Source organism: Taeniopygia guttata, chromosome 21, assembly GCF_048771995.1.
Source record: "Taeniopygia guttata chromosome 21, bTaeGut7.mat, whole genome shotgun sequence".
NCBI classification, from domain to species: domain Eukaryota; kingdom Metazoa; phylum Chordata; class Aves; order Passeriformes; family Estrildidae; genus Taeniopygia; species Taeniopygia guttata.
Genome location: NC_133046.1, coordinates 5096261 through 5118160, shown reverse-complemented (window position 1 = coordinate 5118160; position 21900 = coordinate 5096261). Strand labels below are relative to the sequence as shown.

The window sequence follows — 21900 nt, the reverse complement described above, 5'->3', positions numbered from 1 at the left end:
TTGCAGAGTTGTGTCCAACCAGGACTTTTCCAGCTGGGACGGGTGGCTCAATCCCTCTACTCCTCCTCAGGTGTTTGGTTTGGACTTGATCATGGGAAACGACTCTCTCTGGCCGCTGCTGCTGGGCTTCATCTTCGTTCCTGCCCTGCTGCAGTGCATCATCCTGCCCTTCGCCCCCGAGAGCCCCCGGTTCCTGCTCATCAACCGCAACGAGGAGAACAAAGCCAAGAGTGGTGAGTGGCCCCTCTGCAGGGCCCATCCTGGTGCTCCAGAGGGTCCTCGACATCTCCTGACCCCACCTCTCCCTCTCAGTCCTCAAGAAGCTGCGAGGCACGACGGACGTGAGCAGTGACCTGCAGGAGATGAAGGAGGAGAGCCGGCAGATGATGAGGGAGAAGAAGGTCACCATCATGGAGCTGTTCCGCTCGCCCATGTACCGCCAGCCCATCCTCATCGCCATCGTCCTGCAGCTCTCCCAGCAGCTCTCGGGGATCAACGCGGTCAGTCTGGGTGGGCTCTGAATGCCAGGGGTCAGCTTGGTCCACCTACAGCTCCAGGACCTGACTTTTGGACCTCCCTGCCCTTTGTAGGTCTTCTACTACTCCACCAGCATCTTTGAGAAGTCGGGGGTGGAGCAGCCTGTCTATGCCACCATTGGCTCTGGCGTGGTGAACACTGCCTTCACGGTGGTCTCGGTGAGTTCTGGCCCCCCTGGGTGGGGGGAAAGGGGAGAAGGGGCCTTTCCTGCAGGCTGGGGAGGTGCTGATGGATGATGTCCATCCCACAGCTCTTCGTGGTGGAGAGAGCCGGGCGCAGGACCCTGCACCTCATTGGGCTGGCAGGGATGGCTGGGTGTGCCATTCTTATGACCATCGCCCTCACGCTGCTGGTGAGTGCTGGGGAGGTTGGGAGGAGGAGGAGGAGGTTGAGGGATGGTTGGGGAGGAGGAAGGGCTTATTCTTCCTTGAAGTGATGGCTGAGCACTCAGTCTCTATTGTCACATCTCTCCTGAGCTCCTAGAATTCCAGCTTCCAGCTCATGGCTCCTGTGCCAGCACCAGCTGAGGTGTCCGGGTGCCATGTCCCCTTCATGGCACCAACCTTCTCCCTCTCCCTTGGCCTAGGACCAAATGCCCTGGATGTCCTACCTCAGCATTGTGGCCATCTTTGGGTTTGTGGCCTTCTTTGAGATCGGCCCAGGCCCCATCCCGTGGTTCATCGTGGCGGAGCTGTTCAGCCAAGGCCCCCGTCCCGCTGCTTTTGCCGTGGCTGGGCTCTCCAACTGGACCTCCAACTTCATTGTGGGAATGGGCTTCCAGTACATTGCGGTAATGATGGCTGGGGAGTGGGGGTGGCACTGGGGACACGGGGATCTGGGAGTCCCACAGGACCCCAGCAGTCCAGGGGAATCTCAGTCCCAGCCTGTCAGACTGTGCTGGTTCAGGGTGGATCCAGATCTCAGGTCTGGATCAGGGGTGGAAACGGTGTCCAGCTCCAGTGCAGGATCCCATTGCTGGATCCTCCTGCCAAATCCAAATCCCGGGTCTGGTTGCTGGTTCCTGGTGCTGGATCTCATTACCAGATCTTGGTGTGGAGCCCTGGTGTCAGATCTTGCTGCTGGATCCAGTGTTGAATTCCAGGGCCACATTCTTGAGCCCTAAAACCTAGGCTGAGGTGGTTTGGTTGGGTTAAGATCCCTTGGGAAGAAGGACTTGGGGCTGGAGGAGGATCTTGACTCAGTGTTTATATGGAACTCGAGATGTTCCTTGGAAGGAGGCCCTGGGTTTTGGATGGCCATGGCAAGGTGTGGGCAGGGTGGTACCAGCTGGTCCTTCAACCATGGCCCATCACTCTGTGTCCAGAGGTGGGAACAGAGCTGGGGAAGGGTCTGGAGCACCAGGAGCTGCTGGGGAGGCTCAGCCTGGAGAAAAGGAGGCTCAGGGAGGACCTTCTGGCTCTGCACAACTCCCTGACAGGAGGGGGTGATTTGGGCTCTGCTCCCAGGGAACAGGGACAGGAGGAGAGGACCCAGCCCCAAGCTGTGCCAGGGGAAGTTAAGATTGAGTATTGAGAAAATTTCTTCATGGAAAGGGTGGTTAGGGAGGTGATGAAATCACCATCCCTGGAAGTGCTCAAAAACATGTGGATGTGGCACTTGGGGCATGGGTTAGGGGTGGACTGGACTCAATCTTGGAGGGCTTTTCCAACCTCAACAACTCCAGGATTCTGTGACCTCCATCCACGTGCTCACCTCCCCCTTTTCCTTCAATCCCAGCAACTCTGTGGCTCCTACGTCTTCATCATCTTCACGGTGCTGCTCGTGCTCTTCTTCATCTTCACCTACTTCAAGGTGCCGGAGACCAAAGGCCGGACCTTTGACGAGATTGCCTCGGGCTTCCGGCAGAGCGGGGGCGGCCAGAGCGACAAGACCCCGGACGAGTTCCACAGCCTGGGCGCGGACTCGCAGGTGTAACCTGGACCCCCGGCGCCACCGCCCCCCAATCCGGGGGGACTTTTAAAAAAACACTTTGTACAGACCCCAGGCAGGAGGGGAGTGGGGGGGTCTGGCTCCAACACCCCTTCTCCAGCCTCCCCCAGTGGTTTACTGGGGACAGACTGACCTATTTTATTATTATTATTTTTTTTTTTTTCTGCTAGGAACGAGTTTTATTTAATTTTTTTAGTTGGTTTCGCGTCCAAGATTTCAAAGCCAATAGGCCTTTTAAAACCCAGCCATGCAGCCCCCACCAGCAGGAGGGCAATTCCCTGTTTTTTATCGACGACGCGATAGCTATTTAACGGAAAAATCACGTAGAGGAAGTTTTTAAAAAGCTGGAAACTTATTTTTTAACATTCTAATCATAGAGGAAAAAAAAAAGAAAAATCACATAAATTGACTAAATCTAATATTTTTTTTAAAAAAAAAAAAACCTACCGAGAAAATGAGTCATTTTTTTAAAGTCTCCTTGATTTCAAGCCCTGCGGTGGGTTCGCGGACGGGGACCTCCCGCCCGGGGCAGCGCGGAGGACGGAGCCGTCCGGATGGATCGGTTGGAAAGGTCAATCCATTGTCACAGGCTCCTCTCCTTTCGCCTGAATTCCCAGCTGGGAGGGGAAAAACGGGAGAGGGGGGATGTGATCTTGTTGAATTTTGGGATTAATCTCGGCAATATTTGCCCGACAGTGAAGCGCCAGCGGCAGCCGCACACGACAACATCCCCCTCCATCACCACCCCCATCCCAGGACTCACCAAAATCCAGCACCGCATGGATACAGCTGTTTCCTGCTCTGTGTATAGACTGGAAGATATTTATATTATATATATTTTTGTTCAATGGTTGTTAATAGTAGACATTTAAGTTATAGCGTTTCTGATTTGACAAGCCAAGTACTGTAAATATTCTTGGAGTATATTCACACTGTATAATGCATACAAAAGGTACAGAAAAAGGTTATAGTTTCTATAGCAACTAAGAAAAAAAAGCTTGTACATGGTTAGGATGACTTTTGTATAGTTCTGCACTGTAGTTGTATCTATTGCACTGAACTTCAGGCTGTAGTATATTAAAAAAAAAATACACATGAAAAATACTGTCCTTTTCAAACAAAACTGAAAACACACAAAAAAAGCGCATTTCCCTGAGTGCAGCTGGTGTGGGAGCTCCTGGCACATTCCCAAAGCCACAGGGAGGGTTGTTTTTTTGTGTTGTTTTTTTGTTTGGTTTTTTTTTTAATAGTATCTTTTTTAAAATGTATTTGTTTGGTTTGGAAGTGATGACACTTGACCACACATTAAAGAAAATAAAGGGGGAGGGGGAATTAAACAAATATTTTTTAAAATGCCCATTCTCAGCTGGTTGTGGCACAGCCTCACCAAGCTGTGGGGGGGGTGTGTGTGGTTTTTAAGCAAATCCCTGCAGTGAAGTGCCAAGGGGAAGGTGTGTGGTGTGAACAATAAAGGAGAATGTGAGCAGCCACCCAGCCCCAGTGTCCTGTGCTTTTTATTTCTCAGAGCCAAACTTTCCCTGCCCTGCCAGGCTTGGGGGGGGTGTCTGGGAGTGCGTGTCCCTGCAAAGCTTTTCCACCACGGGAACGACTCACCTGGTTGCAAAATACCTGCTCTGGGTGTACAACCAGATTTTAATTGCCTGGAGCAGCCTGGGCTGGTATCATGGGGGGACCTGGCTGGAGCTGTCGTGTCCTGTGGATCCCAAACCTGCTCCTCTTGCCCAGGACAGAGCCGTGGTGGTGCCATGAGCAGCTGAGCAAGGGAAGGGAGGGAGGGAGGGGGTTGCTGCTGCTCCGTGGATTTGGTTTTTTTTTTTCCCTCCAGCTGAGAAGGTGCCGAGAGCTGCAAGCCTGAACACTTTCAGGCAAAGAAATGCTGATCTTGGTCACTTCAGGCTTTTTTTTTCTATTTATTGAAGCAGCTTTTTGCCCTGCAGGGCATGGCTGTTGTAGGAATTGCTCCTGTAGTGTCTTTAGGAGCTTCCCCAGAATGTTCTTTCTATGCCCAGGGCTTCTCTCCTCACTCTGCTGTTTCGTTCCTGGCTCCAGGAGATGCTCATCCCTGCACAACCTTCATTTCCAGGCTGGGTTTGTTTTGTTGAACATTCAGAGCAGCCACACGGCCCTGCAGGCTCAGCCTGGGAGCACTGGAAGGATTATAGCCATGACCAAGCTCCAAATCCCTGGTGACCCAAATCCTTGTGCCCTGGGGCACTGTGCCAGCAGGCACAGCTCCCCAACATCCCCCACCCTATGGCGGTGATCAATCAGCATCCCCTGCCCCTTGGAGATGATCATTCCAGTCCCTCCCAGCATCTCCCATCTCATGGAGGTGGTTATTCCACACCTGATGAGGTGGAGAGACCAGCAGCATCTCCCAGGAGAGAGCTGGGAGGTCTCCCTGCCCTTCCCAGGCCTGTGCTCTGCACCCTGAGCAGCCTTATCCCCCCCTCTGGAATGGAACGTGGCTGAACCTGCGGTTTTCCCTTCCCCAGCAGCAGCAATCCCTGCTAATTGCTCAGGCCCCAGCTTGACGAAGCGTTTACAAAGCGCACTTGACTCCAGCCCAACTCGGCGAGGCAATTAAACACCCTCATAAATCCTTCTGCAGTAACGAGCCTCAATCGGAGCCGAGAGCCAGGCCGAGAGCCCCTTCTCCCCTTTCCCAGCGTGAGGGATCATCAGCACCGTGATTCCCACACTCCCCATGGCCTCTGGAGCCTCCTGGTGTCCCTGTCCCTTCCCCCAGCTGGGGCACCCCATCCCGAGGGGTCTCGCTGCTCCCCGGGGCAGGAGCTGGCTGGGAATGGCATCTCCTCCCGAGGTTGGGCATGTCAGATCTCTGCCAGGAGGAAACTACTTCTCCTTTAGCTTAGAATCCCCACTTGGAGCCTTTTCATTCTGTCTCATGCCTCCCGTGGTCCCTCTTTGGACAGAAGTTCTTCCCGTGAAACTTCCACCCGTGGAATTGGAACAAACGAGTCTCTCAGTGCCCAGAGCTATGAGAAGTTCTGCAGAAAGAGAAAATTCTGAGCACCTGCCATAATGGAAGACGTCCCTGTCCATGGCAAGGGGTGAAGTGGGATGAGATCTAAACTTGGCTGGTTTTCCAAACCAGGCTGGGATTTTCTGGAAATTGGTTTGGAGATGGAGGGGCTCTGCAGGGAGCTGCAATGCCTTGTCAAGCCCGACCAGCTCCCCAGGTGCAGGTGTCCACCACCCTAGCCCTTCCCTGTGTCCTCTCCCATCCCTCCATGGGATCTCCCTCACTAAAATGGCAAAGCAAAGCCAGGAAGTCAGTAAGAAACACCCCTGAGCTCGTCTTGGCTCCTGGACAACCACCATGAGACTGTGAGAGGCTGTTTGCTCATTCCCAACCTGGCCAATAAATGATTTATTCAGTGTGTCCGTGCTGCTTTTGTTTCTCACCCTGGTGCTGTTACTCTCTCAGAGGTTACAGAAGTGGAGCAGCACATGAAGACTGACTCAGACCAAAATGTTTATTTTCCAAACAGTTTGGGACAGCCACGGACGCAGCTGGGAAGAGGCAGGAGGCCCAAGGGCTTGTGATGCTGGTGGTGTCCAGGAACCTGGATAAGAGAGAACCTGGCCAAACAAACTGGGTCTGGCAGAGCCAGTCTTTATGTGGTGTGGGAAAGCTGGGCATTAATCAGCTCCAGCAGGTGACCAATGGTTTCTAGAGAGTCTTGCTGGGGCAGCTGCTTGGCCAGGTCGAAGGCTTTCATCCCCACCTCCTGGGCCTGGAATGGGACAGAAGAAACACCCAGGAATTTGGCTTTTCTCATGGGAGAGTTAAATACCTGCTGAGGCTCAGTGCAGGAGCAGCCTGGAGCAGATCCAGGCTCTCTTTCCGAGGTGACCTGCACAAGCTGCTTTACAGGAGAGCCTAAAGCTGCAAGCAGATCCCATATTTAGGATCCAGTGGTGCAGACAGGAGATTACTGACCCCAGCCCCCCATGCTGGACATCACCTCCTGTCTAACACAGCTCCTCTGGACAATCCCAAAGCTATGTCAGGGAATAAAACCAGCTGTACTGACTCTGAACTAAATCTTTCATTTCTCTTGATAAGGAACTAAATAATTTCCCTTGGTAGCTTTTCCAAGGATTAGACACTCTCAAAATTATAAAGCCTTATCTTTTTTTTTTCCCAACAAATTGAAATTTGTTTGTGTCTCCCACACGCTCCCAACTTGTGGCTTTCTATAATACAGTGAAGAGACCATTAATATTTCAATACAGTATTTTTCACCACCTGTGTTTTCACTCCTCAAAACCCAGGCTGAAGAAACTCAGGGTTTTGAGCTCTGATCCCAAACAGAAGGGCCTGATTGCCAGATGGTATCTGCTCAGCACTTCCTGAAAATCAATTCTTGTGCTTCTGGTAAAGCACAGAAGTTACTAGTCACCTGAAGTTTTAAGCCATAAAGACACAGGAATGCAGATTCCGAACTGGAATTACAGACCCCAATATACTGAACCTTGAACTCAGGGGAGTCTGGCTCAAGGATCTGGGACACAGATCTGTCTGGTACACAGATCTTGCTCTGTGTAACCCCTGAGCTCAGGTCTAAAGGCAGCTACACTGCCAAGATAGTCCAGATAAAGGAAGAGCCTAGAAAATGTGCATAACTGCAGGATCCGCTGGCCTGGCAGAGACCAAAACACATCCCCCAGGATTGTCAGCCTTCACAGAGTGCAGGTCACAGAATCATGGAATAGTTTGGCTTGCAAGGCACTTTAAAGCTGATCTCATATCCCATGGCAGGGGTATGGTCTTCTACAAGACCAGGCTGCTCCAAGCCCCATCCAACCCAGCACTGGACACTTCCAGGGATCCAGGGGCAGCCACAGCTTCACAGGGAAGGATTTCCTCCCACTATCCCACCTAAGCCCTTGCTTTGAGCACTATGGGGCACTTTGTTCTTGGCCACCAGCGCTGTGGGCTCAGGAGGAACAAGAGGACCAGGAGATAGGACGATCCCCAGAGCAGCTGAATTCTCCTGAACCCTTCCAGCCACAACCTACCTTGGCTAAATCCAGGCCCAGGTAGTGGATCATGGCCAGGGCATGCAGGGCTCGGGCAGTTTCCCCAGGATGCTGCAGTGGTCCCTGCTCCCGGACCTTCAGCACCGCGCGCAGCATCCGCGTCCCTTCCTCACGCCGGCCTTCGGCTGCACGGAGACAGAAATGATCCTGATGGATGGATTTGTGCAAGAGAATAGATTCAAAACCGCCCAGCTGGCTCTTCTAGACAGCAAAGCATTTCTGCTACAAACATCAACATGGTCTGAGGATGGGGAGGCCCTGGAACAGGGTGCCCAGAGAAGCTGTGGCTGCCCCATCCCTAAAAGTGTCCAAGGGATGGGGTCTGGAGCAACCTGGGATAGTGGAAGGTGTCCCTGCCCATGGCAGGGGGTGGAATTAGGTGAATTTCAAGGTCCTTCCAATCCAAACCAGTCTGGATGTTTATGATCCCAGCTTCATGCAAATCCCATGCCTATGAACAGGACTCCTTTCATCCAATCAGTCTTCAGAGAGGATGTGGAGTCACAACAGCTGCAGGAAAAGAACTATTTTTCTACTCCTGTCACACTAAAGATGGTCTCCTGTAGCCCTGCCTTAGTGTTCTTCCTACTCTGGGAACACCTGATGGAGGTAGTGCCAGAAAATGGGATTTACAGAAATGATTCTCTTAAAATCACAGAATCCCAGACTGCTTTGGTTTGGAAGGGATCTTAAAGATCATCTCATTCCAATCCCTGGTCATGGGCAGGGACACTTCCACTAGACTAGACTGCTCCAAGCCTGGTCCAACCTGGCGTTGAATATTTCAGGGAGAGAAATTTATATTCCCTTTCCTGACAATGTCCTTATTAGCACAGATGGTAGAAAGGAGCCAAGAACCAGAGTCTGGTCTGGTCTCAGGAAAGCCTGAGGTAGTACCAGGGGCACACTGATGCTTTCTGCACCTTTATGTGCCAGTGAGAGACTTCCCAGCCTTTCTCCCAAGAGTGCTCTCTTGATTAATACATCTAATTATCTGTACAGACTATTCCATCATGTCCTGCTGCTCCAGGAGGCAGCTGTACCCCCACCTAAGTGAGCTGAGATGTCACATCCATTATTAAAGGGAGATGAAGAAGCTGCAGAGAAATTAGAATGTTTGAGTGTCAAATTGCACCAGGGGAGGTTTACTTGGAATATTAGGAAGAAATTTTTCATGGAAATACATGTAAAGCATTGGAACAGGCTGCCTCAGGAGATGGTGGAATCACCATGCCTGGAAGTGTTCAAAAAGCACGTGGCTGTGGCATTTGGGATTGGGTAGGTGGTGAACAGGACAGTGCTGGAGGAATGGCTGGACTTGATGATTTTAAAGGCCCTTTCTAACCCAAATGAGTCCATGAATCAAATTTTGCTTTGCTCCAGTCAGTGCCAAGGGAGCTGTGAAATGGAGAATGCAACCAGCAAGGGCAAAGCTGGGTTTCCATGGAACACCCTTATCCCTGAAACAGCCTGTGGCAATCTGCCAAGCAGTGACATCCAGAACACTTGGCATTGCCATTAAATTCAGCCTCTGGAAATGCCAACACAACATGTAGGGTTCAGGGAGTCTTTAACCCCCCACTTCCCAAAGGTTTTGGAGCAATAGCAGCTCTTACTCATCCTGTCCTCGATGACCTCCTCCTCCTCGGAGAATGGTGATGCTTCTGCCTGGGCCTGGAGCACTTGCTGGTGCCTGTGAAGGGAGCTCAGCAGCCAGTCATGCCAGAGGCTGCTCACCTGGCAGGAAGGAAGGGAATTATTTCACTCCTGTGAACCCCTGGTATTCACTTGTTCTCCAAACAATGTCCCTGCACGGCCCCGTCCCCTCCGCGTGCCTGCGGGTCACTGAGCCGGGCTGGATGTTCCCACTCCTTTCCCACACAGCCCCACCTGGAATCACTCACTTCTCCAGCTGACTGGGAATTTTCACCTAACTTCAACAAATCTAACCAAAATGTTCACCAAAAGCTAGTTGAGTTGAAGTTTGGGATAGGAATGGTGGTAGATTTTGCAGCTCCCAGCACCTTATTTCCACAAAAATTGACTTAAACAAATAAAAGTTCATTTTCTTCAGTTATTAAATCAATTAGATAATTATTACTTTCATTGCTTGATCAATCCATTCTGAAAATCTTTTATCAGTGTGACTTTTTACTGATTCCCAGTGTAAATTTTAGGTTGCTTGTTTGTATCCCACTCTTCCCTGGATTTAGGAACCCCTCAGAGACCCTCTGTACTGGTGGGATTCCAACCCCTGGCACAGGAAATTTGGTAGCAAAGCTGTTTTTTAACAAACTTTGGCTGCTCAAATTGAAGACAGTTTATTAAGAATTTTGAACTAATTACAGGATTAATATCTCATGGTTTTAACTCAGGTATTTATTTATGTACAAAAAAGGGTTTCTGGGACTGATCCCAAAAGGCAACACTGACACTTGATATGGTCATCAACCCAAAAAGAAAGGGAAAAAACCTTGGAAAGAGCATCCAAAAAAGCTGAGAAAAACTCAGAGGATGGTTTTTGGTTCTACCAACCTCAGTATAGAGTGAGTTTGCTGCATCCATTTTATTCTGGTGGAAGAAAATATTGGCCATGTGGAAGTACCCTGCAGAGACCTCAATAGAATTTAGTCCAAACTCAGCAGTTGCCAGGTAAACCTGAAATCAATATTAAATACAAAATAAGCCCCAGAAGGTTCATGTTCATGTCAAACCTGGGAAGTTTTTCACTGTGGATTAATATTGCAAATGCTGTTTTTTTTTATCTGTAAACTATGCCTGACAGTGATTGGAAAATGTGGTGCTTAAAAGCTGTTTTTTGGAAGTTATGTAAAGGAATGACATGCTAAAAACTCTGGTGGTTATCCATAGGGATGAGGCACTAACAAGCTGTATTTTGGGGGTTATCCATATGAACTAGGTATTAAGCTGTATTTTGGGGATTATGTAAAGGAATAAGGTATAAAACCTCTATATTTTGTGGTTATCCATGGGCATGAGGTAGTAAAGAATTGTATTTTGGGGGTTATCCATAGGATCCATAGGAATATACCTAGTTCACAGACTTTATCCATAGAAACGTACTAAAAAGCTGAATTTTGGGGTTGATCCGTGGGAATGCAACACAAATCCCCCCTAGCTGGGGCAGAGGCACCTACTTGGTTCATTCTCTGAAGTCCAGGGCAGATTTCCCACCTCTTCCCCTCTCCCTGTGCCACCATCCGTCCCACCTCTCCCAAAACCCATCCTGCTGCTCTCCCAAAACCCATCCTGCTGCTTTCCCAAAACCCAAACTGCTGCTCTCCCAAAACCCAAACTGCTGCTCTCCAAAACCCATCCTGCTGCTCTCCCAAAACCCAAACTGCTGCTCTCCAAATCCTGCTGCTCTCCCAAAACCCATCCTGTTGTTTTCCCAAAACTCATCCTGCTGCTCTCCCAAAACTCATCCTGCTGCTCTCCCAAAACCCATCCTGCTGCTCTCCCAAAACCCATCCTGCTGCTCTCCCAAAGCCCATCCTGCTGCTCTCCCAAAGCCCATCCTGCTGCTCTCCCAAAGCCCATCCTGCTGCTCTCCCAAAACCCAAACTGCTGCTCTCCCAAAACCCATCCTGCTGCTCTCCCAAAACCCAAACTGCTGCTCTCCCAAAACCCATCCTGCTGCTTTCCCACAGCCCATCCTGCTGCTCTCCCAGAGCCCATCCTGCTTCTTTCCCAGCCCCCAGACAAGCCTGTTCTTCCCCCAGAGGAGCAGTGAAGGCAGTGTAGTATTCCAGCTATTCTGAGCTGGTGTGTGACTCTCAGCAGATCCCAGACATGCAGCCAAGGTCCAGGCAGGTCCTGAACTTGCTAAGAGTTAAAAACGTCTTACCTGGTGCCTTTTCAGGCACCACATTTAGGGAATCTTAAAAAAAAAAAAAAAAAAAAAAAAAAGGTAGGAGGGAGGGATTTTGGAAATCTCCAAAGACTTTTGGGAGATTCTTTTGTGGGATTCTCAAATGCCCAAAGGGCTTCTAGACTAAGCAGAGACATGGTTGTGTGTTAAATAGAAAGGGGCTGACTCTTCTCCCTTTATGTCATCATTTACACCCACACAAAGCCACTATCAAATTCCACAGGAGTGGATATACATCACTCAGCACTGGATAAATTTAGTCTACATGGGACAGAAATAGGATGTGGAGAAGTTCATCTGGCTTTGGAGGATCAAATGACAGGCAAAGCATCCACAGGAACACAGGTGGCAATGACCAAACTATTTTCATGGCTGAAGATGTGGAATTGGAGAAAAATCATTGAACCAGATACTGAAATAGGGAAATAAGGCATTAATTAAATAATGGGTGACAGGGCTAGGAAAGTATTGAGAGAAATAACAGCCTAAATGTAAATTATCTGTGGAATAAAGGCAAATCCATCAGCTTGGGGCAGGAATGTCTGGGCATCTCTGCACTGAAATGAAGCTGATGGAGAAATTTATAGGGAGAAGCCATCAAGACAAGGAATGTGAAGAACATGTGAGGAGTGTCTGAGGGAGGCTCAGCCTGGAGAAAAGGAGGCTCAGGGGAGACCTTGTGGCTCTGCACAACTCCTGTCAGGAGGGGACAGCCAGGAGGGGGTCGGGTTCTGCTCCCAGGAAACAGGGACAGGAGCAGAGGGAATGGCCTCAAGCTGTGCCAGGGAAGATTTAGGTGGGATATTGGGAAAAATCCTTCATGGAAGGCATAGTCAGGCATTGGAGGAGGCTGCACAGGGCAGTGGTAGAGTCACCATCCCTGGAGGTGTTCAAAAAGTGGCACCTGGGACATGACATGGGTTAGTGGTGGACCTGGCAGTGCTGGGAGAATGGTTTGACTTGATGATCATGGAGGGCTTTTCCAGCTGTAGTGATTCCATAATTCTCTGTCACTTTACAGGAATAGGGATAACTGGCAAAACACATCTTTAGCTCACACATGGATCCACACGTGTCTCAGATCTATCCAGTTTGGGTGATGTGAACCCTCTCAAGATCCCAAATCTGCCTGTTGGCATTTCCATATTGATCTGGGAGAAGGAATTAAAAGGGAAGTGTTCTTTGTTCCTGCATTCCAAGGGACTTACATCATTGGCCAGGTGATACAAAGCCTGGTCCAGGTTTCCTTCAGCAGCAGAGAAAAGCCCCAGCCCACGGTGTAACTTAGACTGAAGAGCAGCACTGCAGTCTGGGGTTTGGAGGACGATCCACTGGGCTTGGGAGAGATATTTGGCTGCCTGTCGGAGACGGCCAGCACCTGGAATGACATGTAGGGATAAACAGGGAAATCAGGAAGCTAAGGAGCATTTTTTAATCTGGAAAATCAGAGAATATTACTAGCTGTCCCTTTGGGGTAGCTTGGTATGCAATGGATATGCATTTTGTGGATTCCCCACTTCTTTCCCAAGTGCTTCTGAGTTACCCAGGTGTCTAAAGACTCATTTACAGACAGGTGAATGTGCAGAGAGCTCCAAAAGGAGCCAGAAACCACAGAATTCCAGACTTATTTGGATTGGAGGGGACCTTCGAGCTCATCTAGTTCCAGCCCCTGCCATAGGCAGGGACACCTTCCACTATCCCAGGTTGTCCAAGCCCCATCTAACCGGGCCTTGGACACTTCCAGGGATGGGGCAGCCACAGCTGCTCTGGGGAAACTGTGCCAGGGCCTCCCCATCCTCACAAGGAAGGATTTCTTCCCAATATCCCACCTGACCCTGACCTCTGGCAGTGAGTGGGAAGCCATTCCCCCTTGTCCTGGCACTCCAGACCCTTGCCCAAAGTCCCTCTCCAGCTCTCTTGGAGTCCCTTTGGGCACTGAAAGGGTCTCTGAAGTCTCCCTGGAGCCTTCTCTTCTCCAGGTGAACATTCCCAGCTCTCCCAGCCTGGCTCCATGGCACTGGATACATTGCACACAATCTCTCTGGAACACGTAGCCTAAATAGGTTCACTGCAGGCAGGCACTGATGACTCTCACCTTATCACACTGGAATTACTCACAGTATTTTTTCTCCCTGCTCTCACCACACCATTTACGACAACCCCTGAGCCAGCTGTGTTGTGCCAGCAGAGCATTGTGTGCACTCCTGGAATGGCAGTGATTTACAGAGATCTCTCTTGCAGGGAGAGCAGCTCCCATGCCCTCATTTGCCATGTTTTCCAAAGCACACAATGAGAAAAAGCTCTGCTCAGTCAGAGGAAGATTTGTGAATGAACCAGGAGTTCTTTGGGTGCAATGGCCTCTGAAATGTTTGCTGGTCCCCTGAGATAAGAGCTCAACTAACCACCCTCTGGAATTTAATGCTTTGGAGAGTCATCCAAGGCCATGGAGGTAAAGAATAGACTTTCATACAGCTTCTCCTGTGGGAATTGGTGTAGAGGAAGAAAACATTTCATTTGATTTCATTGATCTCCTGAGTGCTGAGAGATTTGTTTCCCCAGAGCCACAGAAAAGGGGTGTGAGGGGGGTGTGTGTGTGTGGGACGGCTCAAATCTCTGCAATGCCCTTGAGGCAGAGCAGGGGCCAGAACTGCTCCTTTCCAGATAAATGGCAAAAGGAAACCAGAAACCTGAGCTGGGAGGCCTTACCCTTGCCAGCATTCCCATGTTGACAATGCTCACCCGTGGAGGCCTCGGCCAGGAGCAGATAAATGGGCACGAGCTGCGTGGAGCCAGAGCCGAACACTCGGGAGCTGAAGCGCAGCGCCTGCAGTGCTGCAGGAATTGCTTCCAGGGGCTGCCCCGACCACACAAACCCCTGGGCTGTGCTCAACGCCACGGCAATCAGAGATTCCTGCAGGGAAACAGAGCAGGGGCAGAGTGACAAAAGAGAATCCCACTCTCCAATTTGGGTTGGAGAGACCTTAAAACCCATCTCATCACATCCCCTGCCATGGGACACTTTTGACTAGACCAGGTGGTTACAGATGCACAGGCTCTTTTTAAAATTAGGTTTTCAAATTATAAAGCAGCAATTGTAATGCAGTTTGTGGCTGTAATTAATAGACAGACATTAAAGCTGTCATATTAGGACGTATTAGAGTCTGGCTCCATTCCTGCTTTGAGTAGGAACAGCTTTGGAGGTCATGTGTTGTCTTCCCGGACGAAGAATCCTTTACGCCTCCTGACAAGGTCTCATAAGGCTGCAGCAGTAAAAGCTGTGAAGCACAGAAAATGATCATCACAAGACCAGAAAGGAGATTAGAGCCAGGGGCTCTGGTGTGACTCAGAGCCGGCCAAGCCCCATGGTGCCAGCATGGCACAGCTCCAGCTGCTGGAGACACGGCCAGGGAGTGAGGAGAGAGCTCCTACAGGGAACTGCAGCTTCATCCCACCCTCTCCTGGCTGGTCCTGCACTGGGATTTTGTGTGCAGACTGAAAACAGGTCAAATCAGAATGTATTACACCAGCAAATCCATCCCCAGCCGGGGCTGGTGGTGCAGCAGCTTCTGCAGTGTTCGGGTTTGTCAGAATCCATAACTTATCCTGTACTTATCCATATATAGTTGCTCCTGCCTTTTGCTGTTCTTACCAGTCCACACCATTTGGCCTCTCCAATGTTAGCAGCAGCTGATGTAATCCCCAGCTCCACAAACAGATCTCCATCTCCATCTCCCTGCCACGAGCTCTGCATACTGTGCCCTTACAGGAATGCCAAGGATAAAGTGCCAGGATCCTCGTGGAATGACAGAATTCCAGAAAGGTTTGGGTTGGGAGGGGGCCTTAAAGCTCATCTTTTCCACCCCCTGTCATGGAAAGGGACACATTCCACTAGACCAGGTTGCCCAGAGCCCCATCCAGCCAGCTACTAACACTTCTCCATCAGCTTTTCCCAGCAGTGGTGCAGCAGGAAAGCAGCTGGGAATCAGTGGTGCTGCTGGAGAGCGCAGCAGTGCTACTCTGGTTTTCTCAGTGAGACACTGAGGAAACACCAGTTCACCCCTTTATCACCCTCTGCCTCCAGCTGGGGCTGAGCTGGGCAGAGACACAAATCTCAGAGCTCCTGGCAGCCAGGCTTTGGCATTTTGCTGAGCTTGAGCTGCTTGGAGTGAGGCAGAGTTGTACCATGGCTGAAGGAGGCACTCGGACAGAGAGCACCAGGACAGCCTGCAAATGTTTCCTGGAGATCTCAGCTGAGGTAAAGAGACACATTTTTGGACAAATGAGATCACTGAAGAGCACAGCCCAGAGCAACAGCCCCTGCTCCATTGAGGAGAGCCAAGAGCAAAAAACCACAGCACCCATTCCTGAGCTACCAGAATATGAAGAGGGGAAAGGCAGGTTTTCCAGAGAAGCTGTAGCATCCCTGCAAGTGTCCAAGGCCAGGTTGGATGGGGCTTGGAGCAGCCTGGGATAGTGGAAGGTGTCCCTGCCCTTGGCAAGGGGTGGAATGAAATGGACTTTAAGGTCTCTTCCATGCCAAACCAGTTTGGGATTCTGTGAAACACAAACTGTGTCCAGGGAGCAGGTGGTGCCCAGGAGAGAACCAGCACATGCTTGGGGCAGCAGCAGGAAAAGCTGGTATTTCTTAGCTGTATTTTTGTCTGTGCCAGTCTGGTGCAAGCAGGGCAGGCCCTAGTGTGTGGGCATTGCCCAGATTGGCATCTGGGAGGTGCTGGAGATTGGGATCATTCTTTTTTTACTCCCTGTCAGTGGTATCATCACTGCTTCCCATGGCCTGAAACATCTGCAGCGAGGACAAAGCTGGGGGCTGGACTCTGGCACAGCTTCCAGGAGGAGAAGAAGGGCAGGAGGCAAGAGGAGCCCTGGAGCAGTGAATATTTCCAACCACAGTTCCAAGCCTTGGAGGATGGTTCCCTTTGGCCATGAAGAGTCCTGGGGGAATGGTTTTCTTTGGCCCTGCCCTGGTTTCCCCCTCGCCCCTGGCCCTGTTGCTTTGAGCTCTCTCCATGTGTGTTGCAATTTGAGGTTTCTCTGAAGATGCCCCCACACAGTTTTTGGGGTTTGAGGGGGCTGAGGACCCCAGCTCTGCTCCAGGTGGGAGCAGGGGGTTGGGAACACACTCAGGGCTCAGTGCCACATGCTTTATTCACTCTCAGGACCAAAATCTGTGGTGTGTCTGAAGAAATGAGGATTTCAAGAAGAGGGAAGGCTCCAGTGAGCTGGAGCTGAACCTGCAGCCAGAGCAGGGCTGGGCTGGATCTTTCCCATGCCCAGGAGCTGTGGGGAGCTGACATCACGCAGGCAGGTGAGGCTTTTCTCCAAACAGAAACTTGGAGTTCTGTCGGTTTGGAGGTGCTGTCTGCAGGCATCCCCCTGGCTATGTTGACAGAAGCAGATTTCTATCAACAAAGCTTTGGAGCACAGACAAGGAATGAACCTCATAAAACCTCCTGGCTCCCAGCTCCTTGCTCCTTGAGCCACAGGGCATTTGGATGTGCCCAGGTTTCCCTGTGTCCTGACTGATGCTGGAGTTCTTTGTTTTCTAAACAAACACAGGGCAGGAGTGGGTGAAGTACAGCAGAAATGTTCAAAAAGCAGCAAACCCAAGGCAGGCTTTGGGCAGGTTTTTTCTCTAGTTATCATGAGACTGCAGAGCTTTTCCCTCAACTCCAAAGGCCTTTTTTGCATAGAATCCCAGATTGGTTTGGGTTGAAGGAAGCCTCAGGCTCATCTCATTCTGGCCCCTGCCATAGGCAGGAACACCTTCCATTATCCCTGTCCAACCTGGCCTCAGACACTTCCAGAGATCCAGGGGCAGCCACAGCTGCACTGGGCAACCAGTCCAGGGCCTCCCCATCCTCACAGGGAAAAACTTTTTAAGCACATTTGTTGGATCTGGAGTAGGAATGTGATGCACCCAGGCACTAAATAACCACCCCCTCTCCCAAAACCTCTGAGCCAGCCCAGACCCAACTTGGCTGCTTCAAATCCTGTTGGACATAAAGGAACTTTCCCTCATGCTGGGAAAGCCAGAGGGTAACTGAGGGATTTCCACTGTCTCCCTCCTTTCTTTGGAGAGAAGGAAAACAAAGTGTCCCAGAACAGACCATTCTCAAAATCTATTTTATTTAAATAGGCTGGAGACAAAGGTCGAAGAACAGATGATGTTAAGGGTTGTTAAGGAGCTTATAAAAACCTCTTCTTCAGAAAACCCCAGAGTCTTCTCTCCCTGCTTTTCCCATGGAGCCATTCCCAGCCCAGGCTCCAGCTCCATACTGCTGTTTGCTGACCCAGTGTGAACCCCAATAAAGAATGACTTTCTCTCCACCAGCCCCATCTTCCTGCTGTCCTTCCCTTCACCTAATTAAACCAGCAGATTAACTTCCAGCTAATGAAGGAGCACTTCCCTCAGCTGGCAGCCACATGGCCTGTTGGAATGTATGGGGATAATTTTAGTTGCAATAAAGTCAGTGATGTAACCAGTGTCAACATCAGTGTTCAATAGCAGGGGAGTTTCTTGGAACAGCTTCAAGCACTTCTGGATGCAAAATCCTGCCACACCCCCATGACACCCATTTTAACCTTCCTTGCAGGTTTTGTTAAGAACAGCTTAAACAGAACCTGGAATTAAGGAAGTTTTGCATTTTCCCTTTGGGACACACTGGTCTGACACACCTTCTGTGGACTTTGCTCAACAGTCTCACCTGGGATTTTCAGCCAGACAGGAGTTTCCAAACCAGCCTGTGATGTCATGGCCCAGTTCCTGTAAAACCAAAAGGAATCTGCTGCCTAAAGCCTGTCACGAGCTCTCACCAAACAGGACTTTAGCCTTTGGACTTCATCTTTCTGGAAGCTCTGAAGGAAGGTGACAGCAATGAGCTGGTCCCCAAAGCCCCAGAGTTGGGCCAGAAACACCTTAGAAATAATAATTCATGTAAAATTAAAAATATTAGGGATGTTCTACTCAGTGGCACGATTGGATTGCTGCAAACCCACTGTGTGCTGCCCTATTGTTCTGTGTCTGGGGGTTCTTAGAGAGGGAAAATTAAATTCCGTAGGGAGAATTTTCAGGAGCAGATGCACTTGGGCGGGTTATTTTAGCAACAATGTAGAACAGCAGCTTCTGCCACTCCATAAACAGAAACAGAATGAGTTGCAAACCACTGGGGCTGGAAAGGACCTGCACATCTGCATGTACCTGAGGCCTGATGGAGAAAAAAAGGCTGCACTTAGTGGGAAAGGGTGTTCCAAGGTGGCTAGGAAAGCAAAGGGAGGGGACTTGGTTTGTTTGCCCCTTTGCTCTAGGAAAAGGGATACCCTCCCATCAAACAGCCTGGAAGAAGCAAATCTCAGCTGGATCCCAGACTAGCCAAGCCGATGGACCAACCCACTGGCAAGGTGGGAAATCCAGGATTGCTGCTGCCTGAGGAAGCTCAGGACATGAAGTAAACACTATGGAAAAGGCTGGAGGCTCGGGAATGACAGAGAGGATGCTCCTACTCCCCTTATTTTCGAGGTTTTGTTGAAAAAAAACACCCCCAAACCTCTGCAACCAAGTCCCAAATCAACCAAGGAGGTGCCACCCTCTTCCTTGGGAGGACCCAGAGGGAAGGATTCTAAAGGGGAGGATCCTGTGAAGGCAAAAGCCTTGCTCGGTTTTAGGCAAGAAATTCCTTTCTGTTTCAGAGGGATTGGGTAGTGAGAGCCAAGGCTGCTTTGGAGACTCCTGTGCAGCTGAAAATTCCAGGTGAGCCCACTCTGCCCCTGGTGTGTCCCACCATGTACAGCCAGGGCACGGAGAGAAGCTGGAATTCCTTCCCTGGAAGCACTTTGACATTGTGCTTGTTCCTCCTGCACCCACCTGCCTCCTCAGCAGCTGCTCCTTGCCATGTTTTCTGTCTTTTTCGGAATGGAAACAGGGCTGGGGCCCAAGGACTGGGATGAGCAGGTGGCAGATATGGCTGTGGATGCTGATCCAGTCGGTTCTCTGGTGAGAGACATCACTGGCAAAAGGAGGGGAGGAAGATACTGGTATTTGCTGGGATATTATGTAAGGGAAGCTTATTCCCTGCTGTTTTTCAGGACTTTCTCCACAATAATTACCCAGAGCCCATGGGCTGCCTACAGGGTACCCAATAAATGATATTTCCAAATGTCTCCATTTCACAGCACTGTCCTGCCACACCCCCACAGTTCTCTGCGCTAAAATCCTTATTTAAATCACTCCCTGAACTCCTGATATGGCTACGTTTGGACAAATCCCTGGATTCCAACACTGGAAAAACAAAAACCACAAACCAACCCATCCCAGGTCACTGTGGGAATGATCTGGAACTCAGTGCCTGCTCTGCGGGCGTGTGAGGGATGTTTGTGTGATACTCCAGAGTTCCCAGAGCTCTGCTCCCTGCCTGATGCAGGAGGTGCTGGAAGGCAGCAGGAGCATTCCAGGTGAGTGCCTGCTCCAGTTCCTGCTGCCCTGCTGCCTCAGCTCCAGCCGGGCCCTCTCCAGGCTCCATCCTGGGTCTGGTCGCTGCCTCCTGAGCCCATCCCTGCCTGCTGAGCTTAGTCCCAGGTCTCATCCCTGTGTGCTGGGCTTTGTGAGGCTTGGCTGTGTGTACTGAGCCTCATCCCAGGGATAATCCCTGCCTCCTGCTTGTGTCCCAGACCACACCTCAGGCATCGTCCCTGTCTCTCTGTCCTTGTTCTGGGCCTGTTCCTACCTCCTATGTTTCATCCTGGGCCTTCTCCACATTTCCTAAGCCTCATCCTGTGGCTGGTTCCTGCTTCCTGGGCCTTCTTCCCATGCCCTGTGCTTCATCCTAAGACTCGCGTCGTGAGCTTTTTTGTGGGACAAACCCTGCCTCTCATCTTGTCCCGAGTCTGTTCTGCCTCCTCCTTCCTGGGCCTCATCCTGAACCTTATCCTGAGCTTTTTGCCTGTGCCTGGAGGCAATCCCTGGGGGCAATCCCTGGGGCAATCCCTGGGGCAATCCCTGAGGCAATCCCTGGAGGCAATCCCTGGGGCAATCCCTGGGGCAATCCCTGGGGGCAATCCCTGAGGCAATCCCTGGGGCAATCCCTGAGGCAATCCCTGGGGCAATCCCTGGGGGCAATCCCTGAGGCAATCCCTGAGGCAATCCCTGGGGCAGTCCCTGAGGCAATACCTGGGGCAGTCCCTGAGGCAATCCCTGGGGCAATCCCTGGGGCAATCCCTGGGGCAATCCCTGGGGCGATCCCTGGGGCAATCCCTGAGGCAATCCCTGGGGGCAATCCCTGGGGCAATCCCTGGGGGCAATCCCTGGGGGCAATCCCTGTGGCAACCCCTGGGGCAATCCCTGCAGACAATCCCTGGAGGCAATCCCTGAGGCAATCCCTGGGGCAATCCCTGCAGACAATCCCTGGAGGCAATCCCTGAGGCAATCCCTGAGGCAATCCCTGCAGACAATCCCTGGGGCAATCCCTGGGGCAATCCCGGGGGCAATCCCTGAGGCAATCCCTGGGGCAGTCCCTGAGGCAATCCCTGGGGCAGTCCCTGAGGCAATCCCTGGGGCAATCCCTGGGGCAATCCCTGGGGCAGTCCCTGAGGGCAATCCCTGAGGGCAATCCCTGGGGCAATCCCTGAGGCAATCCATGGAGGCAATCCCTGGGGGCAATCCCTGGGGCAATCCCTGAGGCAATCCCTGGGGCAATCCCTGAGGCAATCCTTGAGGCAACCCCTGGGGCGATCCCTGGGGCAATCCCTGAGGCAATCCCTGGGGGCAATCCCTGGGGCAATCCCTGAGGCAATCCCTGGGGCAATCCCTGGGGCAATCCCTGAGGCAATCCCTGGGGGCAATCCCTATGGCAATCCCTGGAGGCAATCCCTGGGGGCAATCCCTATGGCAATCCCTGAGGCAATCCCTGGGGGCAATCCCTGGGGCAATCCCTGGGGCAATCCATGGAGGCAATCCCTGGGGCAATCCCTGAGGCAATCCCTGGGGGCAATCCCTATGGCAATCCCTGGAGGCAATCCCTGGGGGCAATCCCTATGGCAATCCCTGAGGCAATCCCTGGGGGCAATCCCTGGGGCAATCCCTGGGGCAATCCATGGAGGCAATCCCTGGGGCAATCCCTGGGGCAATCCCTGGGGCAATCCATGGAGGCAATCCCTGGGGCAATCCCTGGAGGCAATCCCTGGGGCAATCCCTGAGACAATCCCTGAGGGCAATCCCTGGGGCAATCCCTGAGGCAATCCCTGCCGCCCTGTCCCTGTCCCTGCTGCCCCGCGGTCCCTCACCAGTAGCGGGTGAGGCGGCAGCCGGGGCAGCGCAGCGGGGCCGCTCGGGCCCGGCACAGCTCGCAGCGCGGAGCCGCCGCCATGGCCGGCACCGAGCCCCGGGCGCGGCCGCGGTTGCCGGGCGACAGCTCCGT

The 21900-nt window shown here is 51.5% G+C and overlaps 2 protein-coding genes across 5 annotated transcripts in view; one reads left to right on the top strand and one right to left on the bottom strand.

The window, feature by feature from the left end:
* SLC2A1 (solute carrier family 2 member 1) overlaps positions 1-3981 on the top strand; it is a 12444-nt gene extending 8463 nt beyond the window's left edge. Inside the window, exons 5-10 of the mRNA XM_030289126.4 lie at positions 71-233; positions 313-500; positions 591-695; positions 788-889; positions 1124-1327; positions 2275-3981. Of these exons, the coding sequence (XP_030144986.2) occupies positions 71-233; positions 313-500; positions 591-695; positions 788-889; positions 1124-1327; positions 2275-2472 (960 nt within the window). The 3' untranslated portion in view covers positions 2473-3981. The remainder of the gene's footprint in view (positions 1-70; positions 234-312; positions 501-590; positions 696-787; positions 890-1123; positions 1328-2274) is intronic.
* ZMYND12 (zinc finger MYND-type containing 12) lies at positions 2922-21900 on the bottom strand. 4 transcript variants are annotated; one of them, XM_072917259.1, is made up of 8 exons: positions 21767-21900; positions 19353-19494; positions 14177-14381; positions 12679-12848; positions 10114-10236; positions 9195-9315; positions 7558-7703; positions 2922-6269 (listed from the first exon to the last, which is right to left on the bottom strand). In XM_072917259.1, exons 1-8 carry the CDS (start codon positions 21847-21849, stop codon positions 6150-6152), a joined length of 1110 nt encoding a protein of 369 aa, XP_072773360.1. In that variant the 5' UTR covers positions 21850-21900; the 3' UTR covers positions 2922-6149. The 4 variants fall into 4 exon arrangements, with proteins under 4 accessions (XP_072773360.1, XP_072773361.1, XP_041576265.2 ...); XM_072917260.1 differs by having other exon boundaries at positions 2922-6098; XM_041720331.2 differs by having other exon boundaries at positions 14210-14381.

What these genes read in the sequence shown, in the direction of transcription:
- ZMYND12 (XM_072917259.1), bottom strand. Translation starts at nt 21,849, where the DNA reads ATGGCGGCGGCTCCGCGCTGCGAGCTGTGCCGGGCCCGAGCGGCCCCG. An exon ending in ACATGGGAATGCTGGCAAGG is followed by an intron (nt 12,849 to 14,176) that starts GTAAGGCCTCCC and finishes ATGTCATTCCAG; the next exon opens with GTGCTGGCCGTCTCCGACAG. An exon ending in TGGGCCTGGATTTAGCCAAG is followed by an intron (nt 6,270 to 7,557) that starts GTAGGTTGTGGC and finishes GTCCCATTCCAG; the next exon opens with GCCCAGGAGGTGGGGATGAA.